The 14,398-nt window shown below is 32.8% G+C and overlaps 1 protein-coding gene across 1 annotated transcript in view; it reads right to left on the bottom strand.

Annotated features, from left to right (window-relative positions):
* Positions 1-557: 557 nt before the first annotated feature.
* The window catches only part of SCN7A (sodium voltage-gated channel alpha subunit 7), a 60,286-nt gene continuing 46,445 nt past the window's right edge, over positions 558-14,398 (bottom strand). Inside the window, exons 18-24 of the mRNA XM_069471824.1 lie at positions 13,125-13,232; positions 8,714-8,992; positions 8,239-8,292; positions 7,713-7,850; positions 5,429-5,533; positions 4,669-4,939; positions 558-1,624 (exon numbers count right to left, since the gene is read on the bottom strand). Of these exons, the coding sequence (XP_069327925.1) occupies positions 558-1,624; positions 4,669-4,939; positions 5,429-5,533; positions 7,713-7,850; positions 8,239-8,292; positions 8,714-8,992; positions 13,125-13,232 (2,022 nt within the window). The remainder of the gene's footprint in view (positions 1,625-4,668; positions 4,940-5,428; positions 5,534-7,712; positions 7,851-8,238; positions 8,293-8,713; positions 8,993-13,124; positions 13,233-14,398) is intronic.

The raw sequence follows: 14,398 nt of genomic DNA, 5'->3' as shown, positions 1-14,398 counted from the left end.
GAACAATCTCTGTGATTGATCTCAAAGGCACTTTCTAAGGAACGGCCCTCTCCCTTCCCCTAATTGGCATTTGTCTAGGCAAGTTTATGATTTAATGGCCTGTAGCACTTCACCATCCCATATTAAGAAAGTATTTGTTTATTTTTAACTAAGTCCTAATAGGGGTGAGACTTGAAGCCCATAAAATTAGACATAAAATATACAAGGAAGCCTCCTTTTTTGTTAATCTCTATCACCACCATCCCCTATCCTTTAGAAGAGGTACACACTATATAAGTCATATAGAGAAAGCAAACATTGGATTGTCCAATGGCAACTTTAACCCACTTTAAATCACTGAAGCAATATTAAGGAGTTGTCTTTCCTGATTGGTTAGACTGAACATATAGTGCTAAAAAAGTGAATTTGGCATGGAGTCTTGTGAATACAGCTTCACTTCCATGACTTGTAAACAGTTGATTATTATCTCTGCTTTCTCTGATCTTTGCTTTTATTTCTGATTTACACTTTTAACATTTTTGTTCTATATGAAGAAGGTAAAGAGGTCATAAGTGGGATTAGATCTGGCTTTGAATAGTCGGCTTTTCCTTAGTTTTGTCAAAGTAGACACTTTCTTTAGCAGCTTGAACATCTTTATCACCATCTATCACATGAATATCTGATGTATTTTGGTCATTTCGCCTTAAGCGATAATTTTTATAAGCACGCTGAATGATAGTTGCTGAAACTGCCTCTTGTTTTCGTTTCAGAGTAGTTGTAATTGGCTCATATGTGATCTTAAAAGGATTGGCTAACAAAAACCCTGATTCTATCTCTGAAAGGACTTTCTCCATCCTCACATCATTACCCATAACTCTCTTTGTAAAAGCAAGTAGAATGTCAAGGCAATGAATTCTGTCTCCAACAGCCATGGGAAGATCCAAAGCAATGAGCTGGCCCTTGTTTGGTTTTGCCATGGAAAGAGGAGGATCAAGAGAAGCTGCAAAGTCTGAAAGCTTGCTAGAGTCTATGTACTGGGTCCTATCAGGATCAAATCGTTTCCATACCTGAAAGAATTTCCTAAAATCATCTTCACTCAAGGTCTTGACTTTTTTCTTAGAAGCAATATTTAAAAACTCCATGACAACAACAATATACATATTGACAATGATCAACCATGATATGAGGATGTAACTGACAAAGTAAAAAATCCCAACAGAGGGGCTACCACAATCTCCTCTAACCTGAGTCCCAGGGTTAATTTTATCAGGATCACAGTCAGACCATTCACTGTTGAAAATTGCATTGAGCATCCCATCCCAACCAGCAAATATTGTAACTTGAAAAAGACAGAGCATACTGCTGCCAAAGGTTTCAAAATTGGACACATCATTAATTCCAGCTTCCTTTTTAACATAGGCAAAGTTGTACATTCCAAAGATGGCATAGACAAACATGACCAGGAAGAGGAGAAGACCGATGTTCAACAGTGCTGGGAGGGACAGCATGAAGGGAACCATCAGATTATGGAACACCTTTGGTCCTTTTCCAAGGCGCAGGATGTGAATGATCCGTGAGAGAAGTATTAGTTGCACAAGCGAAGGAGGCACAAGGTAGTAGCCTACTGTCATAGGCAGAAATAGTCCTTGGGGTGGGAAAAAATAAAGCAGGCAACAAAATTATTCAAATACAATTGCATTTAGAATAATATAAATTATTTTTAACTTAATTTTTAATATATTTTGTTGATATTTTATTAATTCTTTCTGTTTAACTATTAATATATTGAAAGTTTGGGTTAGCCATATACTAATTGTGTCAATGCTCAGGATATGTAGCAAAATTTGAAAGACAATTCTCTTCATCTCTTGACAGTAATTCTGGAATCACAGATGACCTGATTCCATAATACAGGACGATAGTCATAATTTTTTCTGATTGCTGTTGGACCAAAAACTTTAGATCAATGTAACCTTTACTGAATGCCTAATAAACACATTATGCAAATATGCAGAGATGAATAATATGATTTGTCTTCAAAGACATAATTTAGGAAGCAGCAATAATAGACATTTGAAACAATTATAATGCAAAGCAGAAAGACCTAACTGATAAATACAATTACAAAATTGTCTGGTATTCAGTGATTCATAGATTAGAATTTAATTTACTTATTTCATAATTAGTATTTGGGCCCCAGGCACTTTAAATGTAAATAGAATAAACGCATCTTTGCTTAGAACTTTTTGTAGTTGTAGTAGGTGAATGAGGGAAGTATGGGAGTGAGTGAGTAAGGGAAGAAATAAAAAGGTAAAATTATAATTTCTATAAAAGGCATAAGGAATATTTTCTGGAAGTACTGGAGAAAAGTGTGGGTCATTTTGAGTTGAGAAGGTGGTGAAGGGGAGAACCCCATGAGGCTTTTAAATGAAATAGTATGTTTGCTGAATCTGGAAAGATTATGCCTCATGTTTCTGTTAAACTTAGGTCACTGCTAAGATGATGATCTCTCCAATCAATAGTTCTATCCTATCAATACCCTTATCACCACAGTGCTTTAGTGAATCTTCTAGTTTAACCCAAAGGCTCATTTCTCTTCAATCTTCCAGCTCTTGCATTATGCAGGAATTATCACCAGTTAATTGGAAATAAATTTCTCTACATCCTCATCACCAGTTTTTTTTTTTTAAACCTTCTTTCTTATCTAACACCTGACTCTATCTTGAGGATAGAGTTGAGGTTCCCTGGCAACCTTTTAAGTGCAGGCAGCTCATTCTTCCTCACTCCATGTTCCTCAGAGTAGGTGGATAAAATAAGTATCTTTATTTCTTTCTAATATTATTTCTGGATACTTCTGCTTCCCATAATTTTTATAAAGGAAAAATGAAAGAAATTTTTGGATCATGCCATTCAACTACACCATTTGTACCATTCCTTGGCTCTGTGATGTACTCACTACTCATCTGTCTTCTCTGGAGGTTTCAGTAATCGGCCCAGTGCCTCCCATTCCACCTCAGTGCCCACCATCAATCCAGTCAAAGTCCAGCCTCTCAGTCTTTGGCCTTCTGAAGTTTCATAATCCATCACTTTACTTCAGTCATTCACATCTGTGACCACATATTCTGTGACCACATATTCTGGATCCAGACTACCTTACCTTATGAAACCTCAAATTCAAAAAGCTTTCTCTCTGACTGAAATTTCTTTTCCTTCCAGCTCCCTGAGTAAGCAACTTCCACTTCAATCTCATAGGACTCTTAACTCCATAAATCCTATTTTCTTCCTATCAGTCCCCTCCTGACTTCATGTACATTTCTATCAAGATTCTTGTGTTTTTCCCTCAATAGTTCGTTGCATTGCTTCAACTATCAACTGAATGAGTGAATTTTCTAGAAGCACAACTGGGAAAATAATTGACCTACATTTCCCACTCCTGAATACACAGAATAGTGCTTGACACAATAAACTATTGTGTCAACATTGTCCCTACTCTCTTGGAGCTTATAATCTGGTATGTGTGTATGGGCAAGCAGACAATAAACTTCTTTCTACTTGACATTCTTTTTTTTTTTTTTTTTTTTTTTTTTTGAGACAGAGTCTCACTCTGTTGCCCAGGCTAGAGTGAGTGCCGTGGCGTCAGCCTAGCTCACAGCAACCTCAAACTCCTGGGCTCAAGCGATCCTCCTGTCTCAGCCTCCCGAGTAGCTGGGACTACAGGCATGCACCACCATGCCCGGCTAATTTTTTCTATATATATTTTTAGCTGTCCATATAATTTCTTTCTATTTTTAGTAGAGATGGGGTCTCGCTCTTGCTCAGGGTGGTCTCGAACTCCTGAGCTCAAACAATCCGCCCACCTCGGCCTCCCAGAGAGCTAGGATTACAGGCGTGAGCCACCGCGCCCGGCCTCTACTTGACATTCTTATTGATCCTGAATTCTTTGCTTGTCTATCTCCTTATCCAATAGGTCTCTATTTAGATTTTGCTTCCTCCACAGAGTTTTCTCTGACCTCCACTTACTGATTAGGTGCTTTCCTTTTGTTACACTGCTGCAGCACCCTGTGCTTCCCCTACCATAACCTTAACAGCACAGTATTAAAATGTACTGTTTAATTATCTGTATCTGTATACACATAGACTATAAATTATGTGTATACAGGGATTATGCCTCTCTTGTTTACTACTGAATTATTTTCATATAGCACAATATCTGTTCACAAAGAGGATAATCAAATGTATTTGCTAAACAAAAGAGTGAGCTACACAAAATAAAAGAAAACTAGTGAAAAATTTATCAAAGCCTAAAACTTTAGTTATAAAAGTTGTAAATGGTTTTAGAGGAAGGGAAATAACAGTGATCTTAAAAACTTACATCATTCTAAGACATAAAGATCTTTCTACTGTCATCCTGGAAAACTAATGTATGTTATATACTGAAGGAGTAACTAAGCATTTACCTGGTGGCTTATGATATAAAGACTATGCTATTAGTTCAAGAAATATTTTTGAATACCTTATATCTGCAAGGCATGTGCACATGTAAGAATGCAAAAATATGAGGCATTTCTTTTGGGATAAAAAGGATCCCTAACTGTTTTGCTTATTATGAGACTACATCTCAAGAGACTACATCTCAAGAGCTTGCCTGAATATTATTACAAGCAAAAATTTCACTAAACAAAATCTTACCTGTAATGGAGAAAATGACCACCATAAAATCAAAAATGTTCCATCCCATGGTGAAATAGTAACAACGGAAAGAGATGAGCTTCAGTATACATTCTATAGTATATAGCATAACAAAAATTGAGTCAATCCAGAAGAAAGCAGTTTCCATTTGTGGACTCTGTTCATCACTTTGTATTATAAGGAGTATCGCTTGGAGACAGATATGAACCATAATGATGACATTAAAGACAGGATTTGTTACCAAGTCAAAAATGAATCCTTGGAACTTGTTCTGTGTGTAAAAAAAAAAAAAAAACAGGTGTAATAGTCTTATTAATAGTATATATGCACATAGAAATGTATACACACGCATACACACACAGATTCTACACTTTCCCTCCTAGAATAAATAGGAGAATAAGTGGGCTTAAATTTTTACTAATAGCATATAGTCAAAACAAATTTAAAAAAATGACAATTAAAAGATTTTATAAGAAACATATTTTATAAATTTTGTCAAAAGCATTTGTTAATTTTTTTTTTTTCTTCTTCTTCTTCTTTTTTCTGAGAGACAGAGTCTTGCAATGTTGCCCAGGCTGGCTTCCAACTCCTGAGCTCAAGGTATCCTCCTGCATCAGCCTCCTAAATAGTTGGGACTACAGGCCTATGCCACCACTACTGGCTATTAAAACTTTTAACATATTTTTATTTTTAAAAGAGAATGTATTAATATAAATAAAACTTTTTTTGAAGCTTCAGAAATATTTAGACATTTTCTTACTCCTGGGCGAGGTACTGGTCTTTGAGAGTCCTCATGCATCAGCTTCTTCAGCCCACGGTACTGTTTCCTCTGCTTTACTGTTATAAAGATATTTGAGCCTCCCTGGTAAATAAATGAAGGAAAAAGATATTAAAATCACATTTAATCTAAATTTTCCATTATATAATACTAATATGTGTTTTTAAAAACTTGGTAATTATTGATTTAATCCTTTTACAAAGGCTTAACTGTGATGAACTAAATCATGTTGGAACATGTCTGACTTTCTGTACAAAAATCCATATAAAACACATGTAGAATACATGCTGATAATGACAATATTCGATAATCTTTTGGTGCACTTTCCTGGGGCGGGCTAACCCTATTTTCACTTTTCATGCTACTGAGGGCTACCGCTTGTTAGAAAGGGACAAAAGAGAAACAGCAGGGGACATCTGGAAAGGTTTACTAACACAGGTTGAACTCAATAAAGGTAAAGTAGATTTATGCCTTTTAATAAGCAAGAGTAAATAAATACTGCTTTATTTTTCAAATACTATCAGAAGATACTTTTCACAATTGTTCCAAAAGTATTTTGTGTTTACCTCTTCATAGCTCCTTCTAGGGTTTATTTATTTTCCTGTTTCTAATTCTCATTTCATCATCTTATACAAAATATGTAAAGTAAATAATGTCATGTTAATCTAGGAATTAGGAATTGTTACTGTGCTAAATCAGGACCAGATTGCTTAAAATTGATGGAGGTCACCAATCTAAAGCCCAGAAGCAAATCCTAAGTGAAGTCCCTAGGAAGCTGAAGTATCCAATGAAAACCATATTTGATCAGTGAACCTTCTACTTCCACCTGATTAGTGGAGACTCAGAGTGGTCTACAGTAGTGCCCCATTATCTGAAGTTTCACTTTCCACAGTTTCGGTTACCCAAGGTCAACTACGGTCCAAATATATTAAGTAGAAAATTCTATAAATAAATAATTCATAAGTTTTAAATTGCATGCCATTCTGAGCAGCATGATGAACACTCTGTTCTGCTCAGGGTGTGAATTCTTCCTTTTGTCCAGTATCTTCGCTCTGTCTACACTCCCTGCCCATTAGTCACTTAGTAGTCAGCTAAGTTGTCAGATCCAGTGTCACGGTATCCCAGTACTTGTGTTCAAGGAACCCCTATTTTACTTAATCATGACCCCAAAACACAAGAGTAGTGATGCTGGTAATTTGGATATGCAAAGAAAAGCTGTAGAGTGCTTTTTTAAAGTAAAAAAGGTGAAATTTCTCAACTTAATAAGGAAAGGAAAAACATTGTATGTTGAAGTTGCTAAGATATTAATATATGGTAAAGACGAATCTTCTATCCATGAAATTGTTAAGAAGGAAAAAAAAATTTGTGCTAGTTTTGCTGTCGTACCTCAAACTGCAAAAGTTACAGTCACAGTGTGTGATAAGTACTTAGTTAAGATGGAAACGGCATCTTAACATGAATGGAAATGTGTTCTGATTGATAGCAATTGGGTTAGCTCTATCCACACTTATTTCAGGCAACCACTGCGGGCCTTGAAATGTATCCCCCATGGATAAGGGGAGACTACCGTACCAGGATTTGCACATGGCTGAAGATGGAAATTCAAAATTAAACTATTCTTTTTGAAGGCTTTCCTATACCTTATAGAGGGTAGGTATCTATGGTTAAAGTAGGTGGACTTAGATGTCTTTTGAGACCTTCTAATTTGTACAGGCCCTGAAGGGGAGTCTTTGTGTAGAAATGGCACCAAACAGTGGTTGTTCAAATCTGCCTTTGAATTCTCTCTTATCAGATTCAAGCCCTCCTATTTAGGCCATCTAACTAGGATTTATGACTCTCTCTATTTCCAGTAGAAAGAGTTACTCTAAGTTAAAAAGATATCCATGCTGATTATGGCTCTGAATTCTTTGAATATAACAGAGTGTAAACTAGTATTTTTTCTTGAGCTCTTCACATATTTGTGAAGATACACAGTATTACTTAACTATTTATTTTTCAGCACATCATCATTTACAATATATGTACAGAAACGTGTAACTTTTAACTTTTAAACTTGTCTGTGTATATTTTGAATATAGAAAGCAATATGAGGATGAACATTTCAGCAATGTTCATCAATGTACAGGAACATTTATTATTTTATTAGATATGTATTAAATAAAAACAACATTAAGCTGAATCTAAAACCACTTATTTGAATCAGTATGTTTTTATAAATATGTTTTATTTTCTCAGGTGTTGATGAACAAATAAAGAATATACTTATCTTTATTTTATGCTTGTTGAAATTAGTAATAATAACAGCAATCAGCATACTCAAAGGGAGAAATAATCCAAATACAATAAAGTTGATAAAGTAATAATACATGTAGATGTTGACTTCAAAATTAGGCTGCATATTTACCTAGAATTTAATTTTAAAAATAAGAAAATTATTGATATTGACTTTTTAAATCAAGATTTACAAAACAATGTATGACAAGAAAACCTAACAATGCTTCTTGAGGTACTGTTTTCTTTTTCCTTTTTGGTAAAAGGCTATCATTGCTTTGTTTACTTGGATTTTAAAGTTTATTTCATTGGTTTAATCACTGTTACAAAGATGGGTAATCTTTCAAAATGGGCCTACTGGACCTCAATCACTGTATAAAACACTGGATTTCACTGCCCATGAAATACCCACTCTAAAATGTATTTAATTTCTATTAATTATTGCTGATATCCCATGCTTGAATTGCAAAAATGATTTTGCTTGAATCTTAACAAAGGTTTTAAAATTATATTGTACTTACTTCAACAGAATCAACTGCTGAATTCATAATAGTAATCCACCCATTGAATGTTGCCTGTAAAAAAATATGTATTTGATTCTTATGGAAATTTAAGATTCATGGCAAATAAAAAGTAAAAACTCAATCTGATATTAATACACTAAAACATTTGCCAGTAGGCTTGCCACAATTCAGTATATTGTGTAATTGAGATCTTTACTATTTTCATTATTATACTGTCTGTTGACAACTGTTTTAAATGTTTAGTTTATTTGTAGTAAATAAAATATTTTAGGATAGTATAAATAGAGAGAGCTAGAGGGAGATCAATAGCTGAATGGTAAATAAACACGTGTCATGGTTTTGGTTACTTGTAGCTGTTATAAATGTGCTTTTCTGTGGGGGACATATGAGGAATAGCCCATCTCTTCACATCTGCTAGATAGTGGGTCACTGAGTGACAAAATCGATAAAGAAAAGTCAAACGTGTACTTACTACTTGAAGCAGAGAAAGGAAACCATTTCCAACATTATCAAAGTTCAGTTTTGCATTCTCCCATGGCATGGATTCATTAAACACAAGGGTTTCACATAGACTTTGATTCTTGACTTCAGATACAGGAAACCTTTCTCCACTTGTTGGGTCAATACATTCATAGAACTTGCCAGCAAATAAGTGTACTCCCATGATACTAAAAATCAGCCAGATCATAAGGCAGACCAGAAACACATTCAAAGTGGGAAAAGTTGTTTTTATCAAAGCTCTCACAACCACCTGGCATATAAAAAAATAAACATGTAAATTTCAGATAAGAAATGTAAATGATTTTAATTTCTGATAAAATTAGAAATATTAATTAATATAACATCATACTGAAAAGATAAAAAAATGCCATATCTAAAGATTTACTAGCCCACATGCTGGTATTAGAATAACCTAAATAGCCATTCAATTTTGATCAAAATACATAAAAAAAATCTAGATATTCTCAAAATCTTTGTACTTAAACATCACTAAATGACAACAGAGCTGATTAGTACAGATATTAGAATAATTTTTCACTGACTTAATACATACATGTTTATTGATTCCCTATATTGTTCCAGAAATGATAATTCAAAATAATTGAACCATGTGTATGTATGCAGTTATCTAGCCTGCAGAGACAGTGAAGGAGTAGGGGAAATCAGAAGGCCAAGAGATTGTACTATCAATGAGGCCAAGGGAAGAGATTGTTTCAGGAAACACTGAATGGGCTGCAATACTTCCCAAAGCCTTAACCTCCTCACTGAACCATTCTGTGTCACTGATGAGTCACTACAGAGTAGGAAGTTTGTGAGATGAATCCACTACCTAAACTTGAACACCAGCAACAGTCTATAATCACTGTCTTCATTCACTCAACACCCTTTACTCTTTAATATTAAAATCAGAAGTTTGTTCTTACCACTCCACTGAAGCTGTTATGGCAAATGTAAACCAGTTGCTATATCCCATAGAATATCTTCAATATTTATGCCATTTCTCTCTCTTTATCTTAGCTTTTCTACTTTTGATTTCCCTCCCCTGAACTTCCTTCTTTCATTTTTTTTTTCTGAAGCACCATTGATTCTCTTTTCTACCATTCTAACCTTCCTTTCCATCAACCATTATTAGATATTATACTCATCCTTGTGCCGGAATTTCTTGCTATATTCTATAGGCATCCATCCTTGAATTAATGTATTGACTTTTAACTGTACTTTCAATAACACGTTATTTTATTTCTACAATGAGGTCAAAGATCCTTTGTTAATACTTTGGTCATTTTGAGAGGTCCACTGATGCTGCTGCTGAAAAAATGCCAGGTCTATTAGAAAATCCACATACATGAGAATAAAAACAGTGGATATGGTTGATACAAATATTTGAGTAGTTGTGCACCTAAGACTTTAGGCTTATTAAATACATAAAACATTAATTTTGTAAACATGTAGCTCCCTAATATCCTCAATGATGTATCTTCAGGAATAATTTAACTACAGAACTTCCAGAGGTTGAGATGAGGCTTCAAGTCTGGACTTGACCTTGACATAACTATGGCTACTATTTTCCTGACCTTGAATTGTCCAGGGTCACTATCTCATTGCCATTCTAATAACTATATGACATCAAGTGGCACAGTATTTAATTTCTGACAGAGTCATTTTCCCTGGCAAATCTCATCATGCATTTCTCTAAAATGAAAGCAGACAATTTGCTTGTTTTAACACTTTGTTTTTCTCTTATGTATTTAAATTTATAAGAAAAGAAAAATTGGTATTATCCCATAGTGTTTTTACAAAAAAGAAGTTTATTTTAGTTACAATCACTTAGATTGTATATGTCTGTGTATATGTGTTTGTGTTCATTTGTAAGTTTTGAATCAATAGGTCATTTTTAATTTGTAGTTCTAGAACATTCTATGAAGTTTTCCTATCATCAAATTGTATTCATGCTGGAAATTTGGCTGTTTTGTCATTTTTACCTCAATCTTACAGACCTCTTCAACCACTTTCTCCTTTTTACTTTATTTTCCACATTATTTTGGTTTAAAAACATTGAGGAATGTCATCACCTTGTGGACCTTCAAGATGTGGTTAATGAAATGTATTAAATATTTTATGTTATAATATAAATTACAATTATCTTAGATATTTTGATTTTGAGCTATATTATAATTGAAATTTTTCTGTATTTGGATTTTTATGTATTTTCCACATAATCAAAATATTGCTTTCCCAACCCCAGTAAATCAAATGCATTTATGAAACAGATTGATCAGGCCCAACTCCTGCTATAACGAGTCAGCCACAGATTCATGTGCACTACAAAAATATGATCAACTATACATTTAGCATATATATCAAAATATACTTAATGTACTTAATACATATACTTAAACATGTATACATAATATGATATCAAGGTAGTACTATTAAAATTTCTGAAATGATTTTTAATAAAATACATATTTTAGATTATCTATATTTTTGTTTGGATTTATAATAATCACTAAAATTTTGAGAGAAAAAATATTTATTTTTTACTAAGTGGAAAGACTTTAAGTGTTATGGCTTCTTAATGAATGGCAGTTCACATGTAACATAAAATATATAAACTATAGTGATAATGCAACTTAAACATAAATAATTTTCTCATTAGACCCTACCATACATTGAATATGTGATATTACGTACTATGAATCAAATAGGCATGCTAATATTATTTAATTTATGTAAACAATTTAAAAATCCTACAAATGTATGATTATGAAATAAAAGGTACAATTGAACTTTTCTGTCATTTCTGCATATAATTGATCATTGTATATCTACATACTTATACTACCTGTGGAGGTCATAGACTCCATTTTTTTCTCTAAGGTTTAATCATATGAGATTCCCATTATTGGCACAAAAGATTGAACAATGGCCATTTTATGTTATTCAATCTATTAGTTTTCTTTACATTATTCAGAAGAGGCTTTAATTTAACATGGGAATGAGGGAAAGAAGGCAAGCAAGAACTCATAGTTTGTGATGTGTGAATTTTAAAAAGTACATTTATTTTAAAACCCAAACTTTTCTTTCATTCAGTGAGTAATGACTTAGTGTATACAATGTTCTTATACTATTTAAAAAAATTTTTATTTTATTTATTTGTTTTATTTCAGAATATTATGAGGTACACACGTTTGGTTACATAATTTGCTTTTGTACAGTTTGAGTCAAAGTTATAAGCTTTCCTGGCACCCAGATAGCTGCATTGTATCTGTTGGATGTGAATTTTCCCAGCCCTCCTCCCCACCCCACCTATTTGATTTCCATTGAGTTTTACTTCCATATGTGCAAATAAATGTTGATCGATTAGTTCCAATTTATTGTTAACTACCTGTGGTGTTTTTTTTCCATTCTCGCTATACTTCACTTAGAAGAATGGTCTCCAGTTCCATTCGGGTTGTACGAAAGATAGTAGGTCACCATCTTTTATGGCTGAATAGTATTCCATGGTATACAAATGCCACATTTTATTAATCCACTCATGTATTGATGAGTACTTGGGTTGTTTCCACATCTTTGCAATTTTTTTTTTTTTTTTGTGAATTGTGCTGCTATAAACATTTGAGTGCAGGTGTCTTTTTCATAAAATGTCTTTTTTTTTTTTCCTTTTGGGTAAATACATAGTATTGGGATTGCTAGATCAAATGGTAGGTCTACTTTTAGTTCTTTGAGGAATCTCCATACTACTTTCCATAGAGGTTGTACTAGTTTTCAGTCCCACCAACAGTGTATAAATGTTCCTTCCTCTCTGCATCCATGCCATCTGTTTTTTGGGACTTTTTTATAAGATCCATTCTCATTGGAGTTAGGTGATATCTCATTGTAGTTTTGATTTACATTTCCTTGATGATTAGAGATGTTAAGCATTTTTTCATGTGTTTATTGGCAGTTCGTCTATCATAATTTGAAAAGTTTCCGTTCATGTCTTTTGCCCACTTTTTAATGTGTTCTTATGATTTTAAAAAGTTTGTTAACCAGAGTTTCATTTTCTGAGAGTTATATTTTTAATTGAGTTAATTTCATTATTCATCTTTATGTCAGTTAGAAAGATATTTTTGAAAGTATATTTTCTCTCAACTATTAGTTTCTTTTTATTTTGCTTAGCTTTATTAGTTTTTATATCTTATGAGCAACAAGGACCTAAAATCTTAATAAGCATAAGTAACATACTCTAAAACAGCCTCTATATTTTTGAGCAGCAGAATATAAAGTTTTTTTGTATTAATATTGTTAAAGTTATAAATGAGAAGACAACAAAGCTTGTTAATTTTTAGAAATTTAGTAATTTCAAATAAAAATCTATAGATTAGAAACTTTTCTCTTACCTTCATGCTTTCAAATTGAGATAGAACTCTGAGTGCCCGAAGGAATTTGATGGAAATAAGTGGCTTTAGTTCTTCTCGAGATTTTCCTATTAAGCTAAGACAAAATACCTATACATATATTAAAAAAATGAACAGGATTCCATTTTAATCAAAATAATATGCAAAATAAATTTTGCACTTATTATGAGAGATACACAATCAAAGATTACAAAAAATCTGTGGAAAATTTCAATATATATGTAAAATATCTTAGTAATAGCTTACAGAAAATTATAAGAAAATCATTTTGTGTTAAAATCACTTAACGAAGATAAAGCAAAAATATTTTCTGGTAAGAAGAAGCACGTCATCAAGATGAAGAAAAATTTGTATATTTTACATTCTTTATGATCAAATATTAATATTCATATCTTTCTTCAGTTTGAAATTAGATTAAGAATCAGTTTCATTATTATTTGAAATATAGTATGAAATATATTCATTAAAACAAAATTTGGAATGTATTTACAAATGTATATATATATGAATATGGTTAAGACAATACAGAAAAAATGATTTCAGAGGACAGGAATCAACAAGGATATGAATATAATAAAGTCAAAAGTACAAACTACAAAAAAGTGTAACCAGATATGAAAAGTAATTTTAAAAAGTAAATATAGATATGTATAAAAATGATTCATAGTTAATAAATATTGAGTAACGTGGTAGAGTTATGATTAACTTTTATTGTATGTTCACATTTTTCTGAATTTTCCAATCAAATATATGAAATATTTATTCTTCTGGCCCTATACTACATAGATTATCTTTAAGTAGGCTTTGAAGTAAGGGCTCATTTACATAAGCATGGATGAATATGGAAACATAAGAACAATGACTAGGAAATAGGAAGGTGAGTTGCAGGTATAGTGTGGTTTGACCAGAGTAGAAGGCTAATTTGTAAGAATTAATTTAGAAGACGGAGGTCAGCTATTGTAAGTCATTAATTATAGATTGTGGAGCTTCCATCATTGTTCATAGAATAGGAAGCCATTCATTCTTTTAACAAAAATTATTGAGCACCCATTGTGTGACAGTAAATGTCCTAGGTACAAGAGACAAAGGAGAAAAGAAAACTGAGAAAAAATTCTGCTCTAATGGAACCTATCTTTTAGTGGGAGAAAACTGTCAATAAGCCAAATAAATGAACAAATTATATAATATTAATGGAGGCTATGTATATGAAGAAAGCAGAGAAAGGGAAAAGGAATATTGGAGTGATTATAGTTTTA

The sequence above is a fragment of the Eulemur rufifrons genome, chromosome 1 (genome assembly GCF_041146395.1).
Source record: "Eulemur rufifrons isolate Redbay chromosome 1, OSU_ERuf_1, whole genome shotgun sequence".
Classification (NCBI taxonomy): domain Eukaryota; kingdom Metazoa; phylum Chordata; class Mammalia; order Primates; family Lemuridae; genus Eulemur; species Eulemur rufifrons.
Note: the sequence above shows the minus strand (reverse complement) of the source record. Positions and strands in the feature narration are given on the sequence as shown.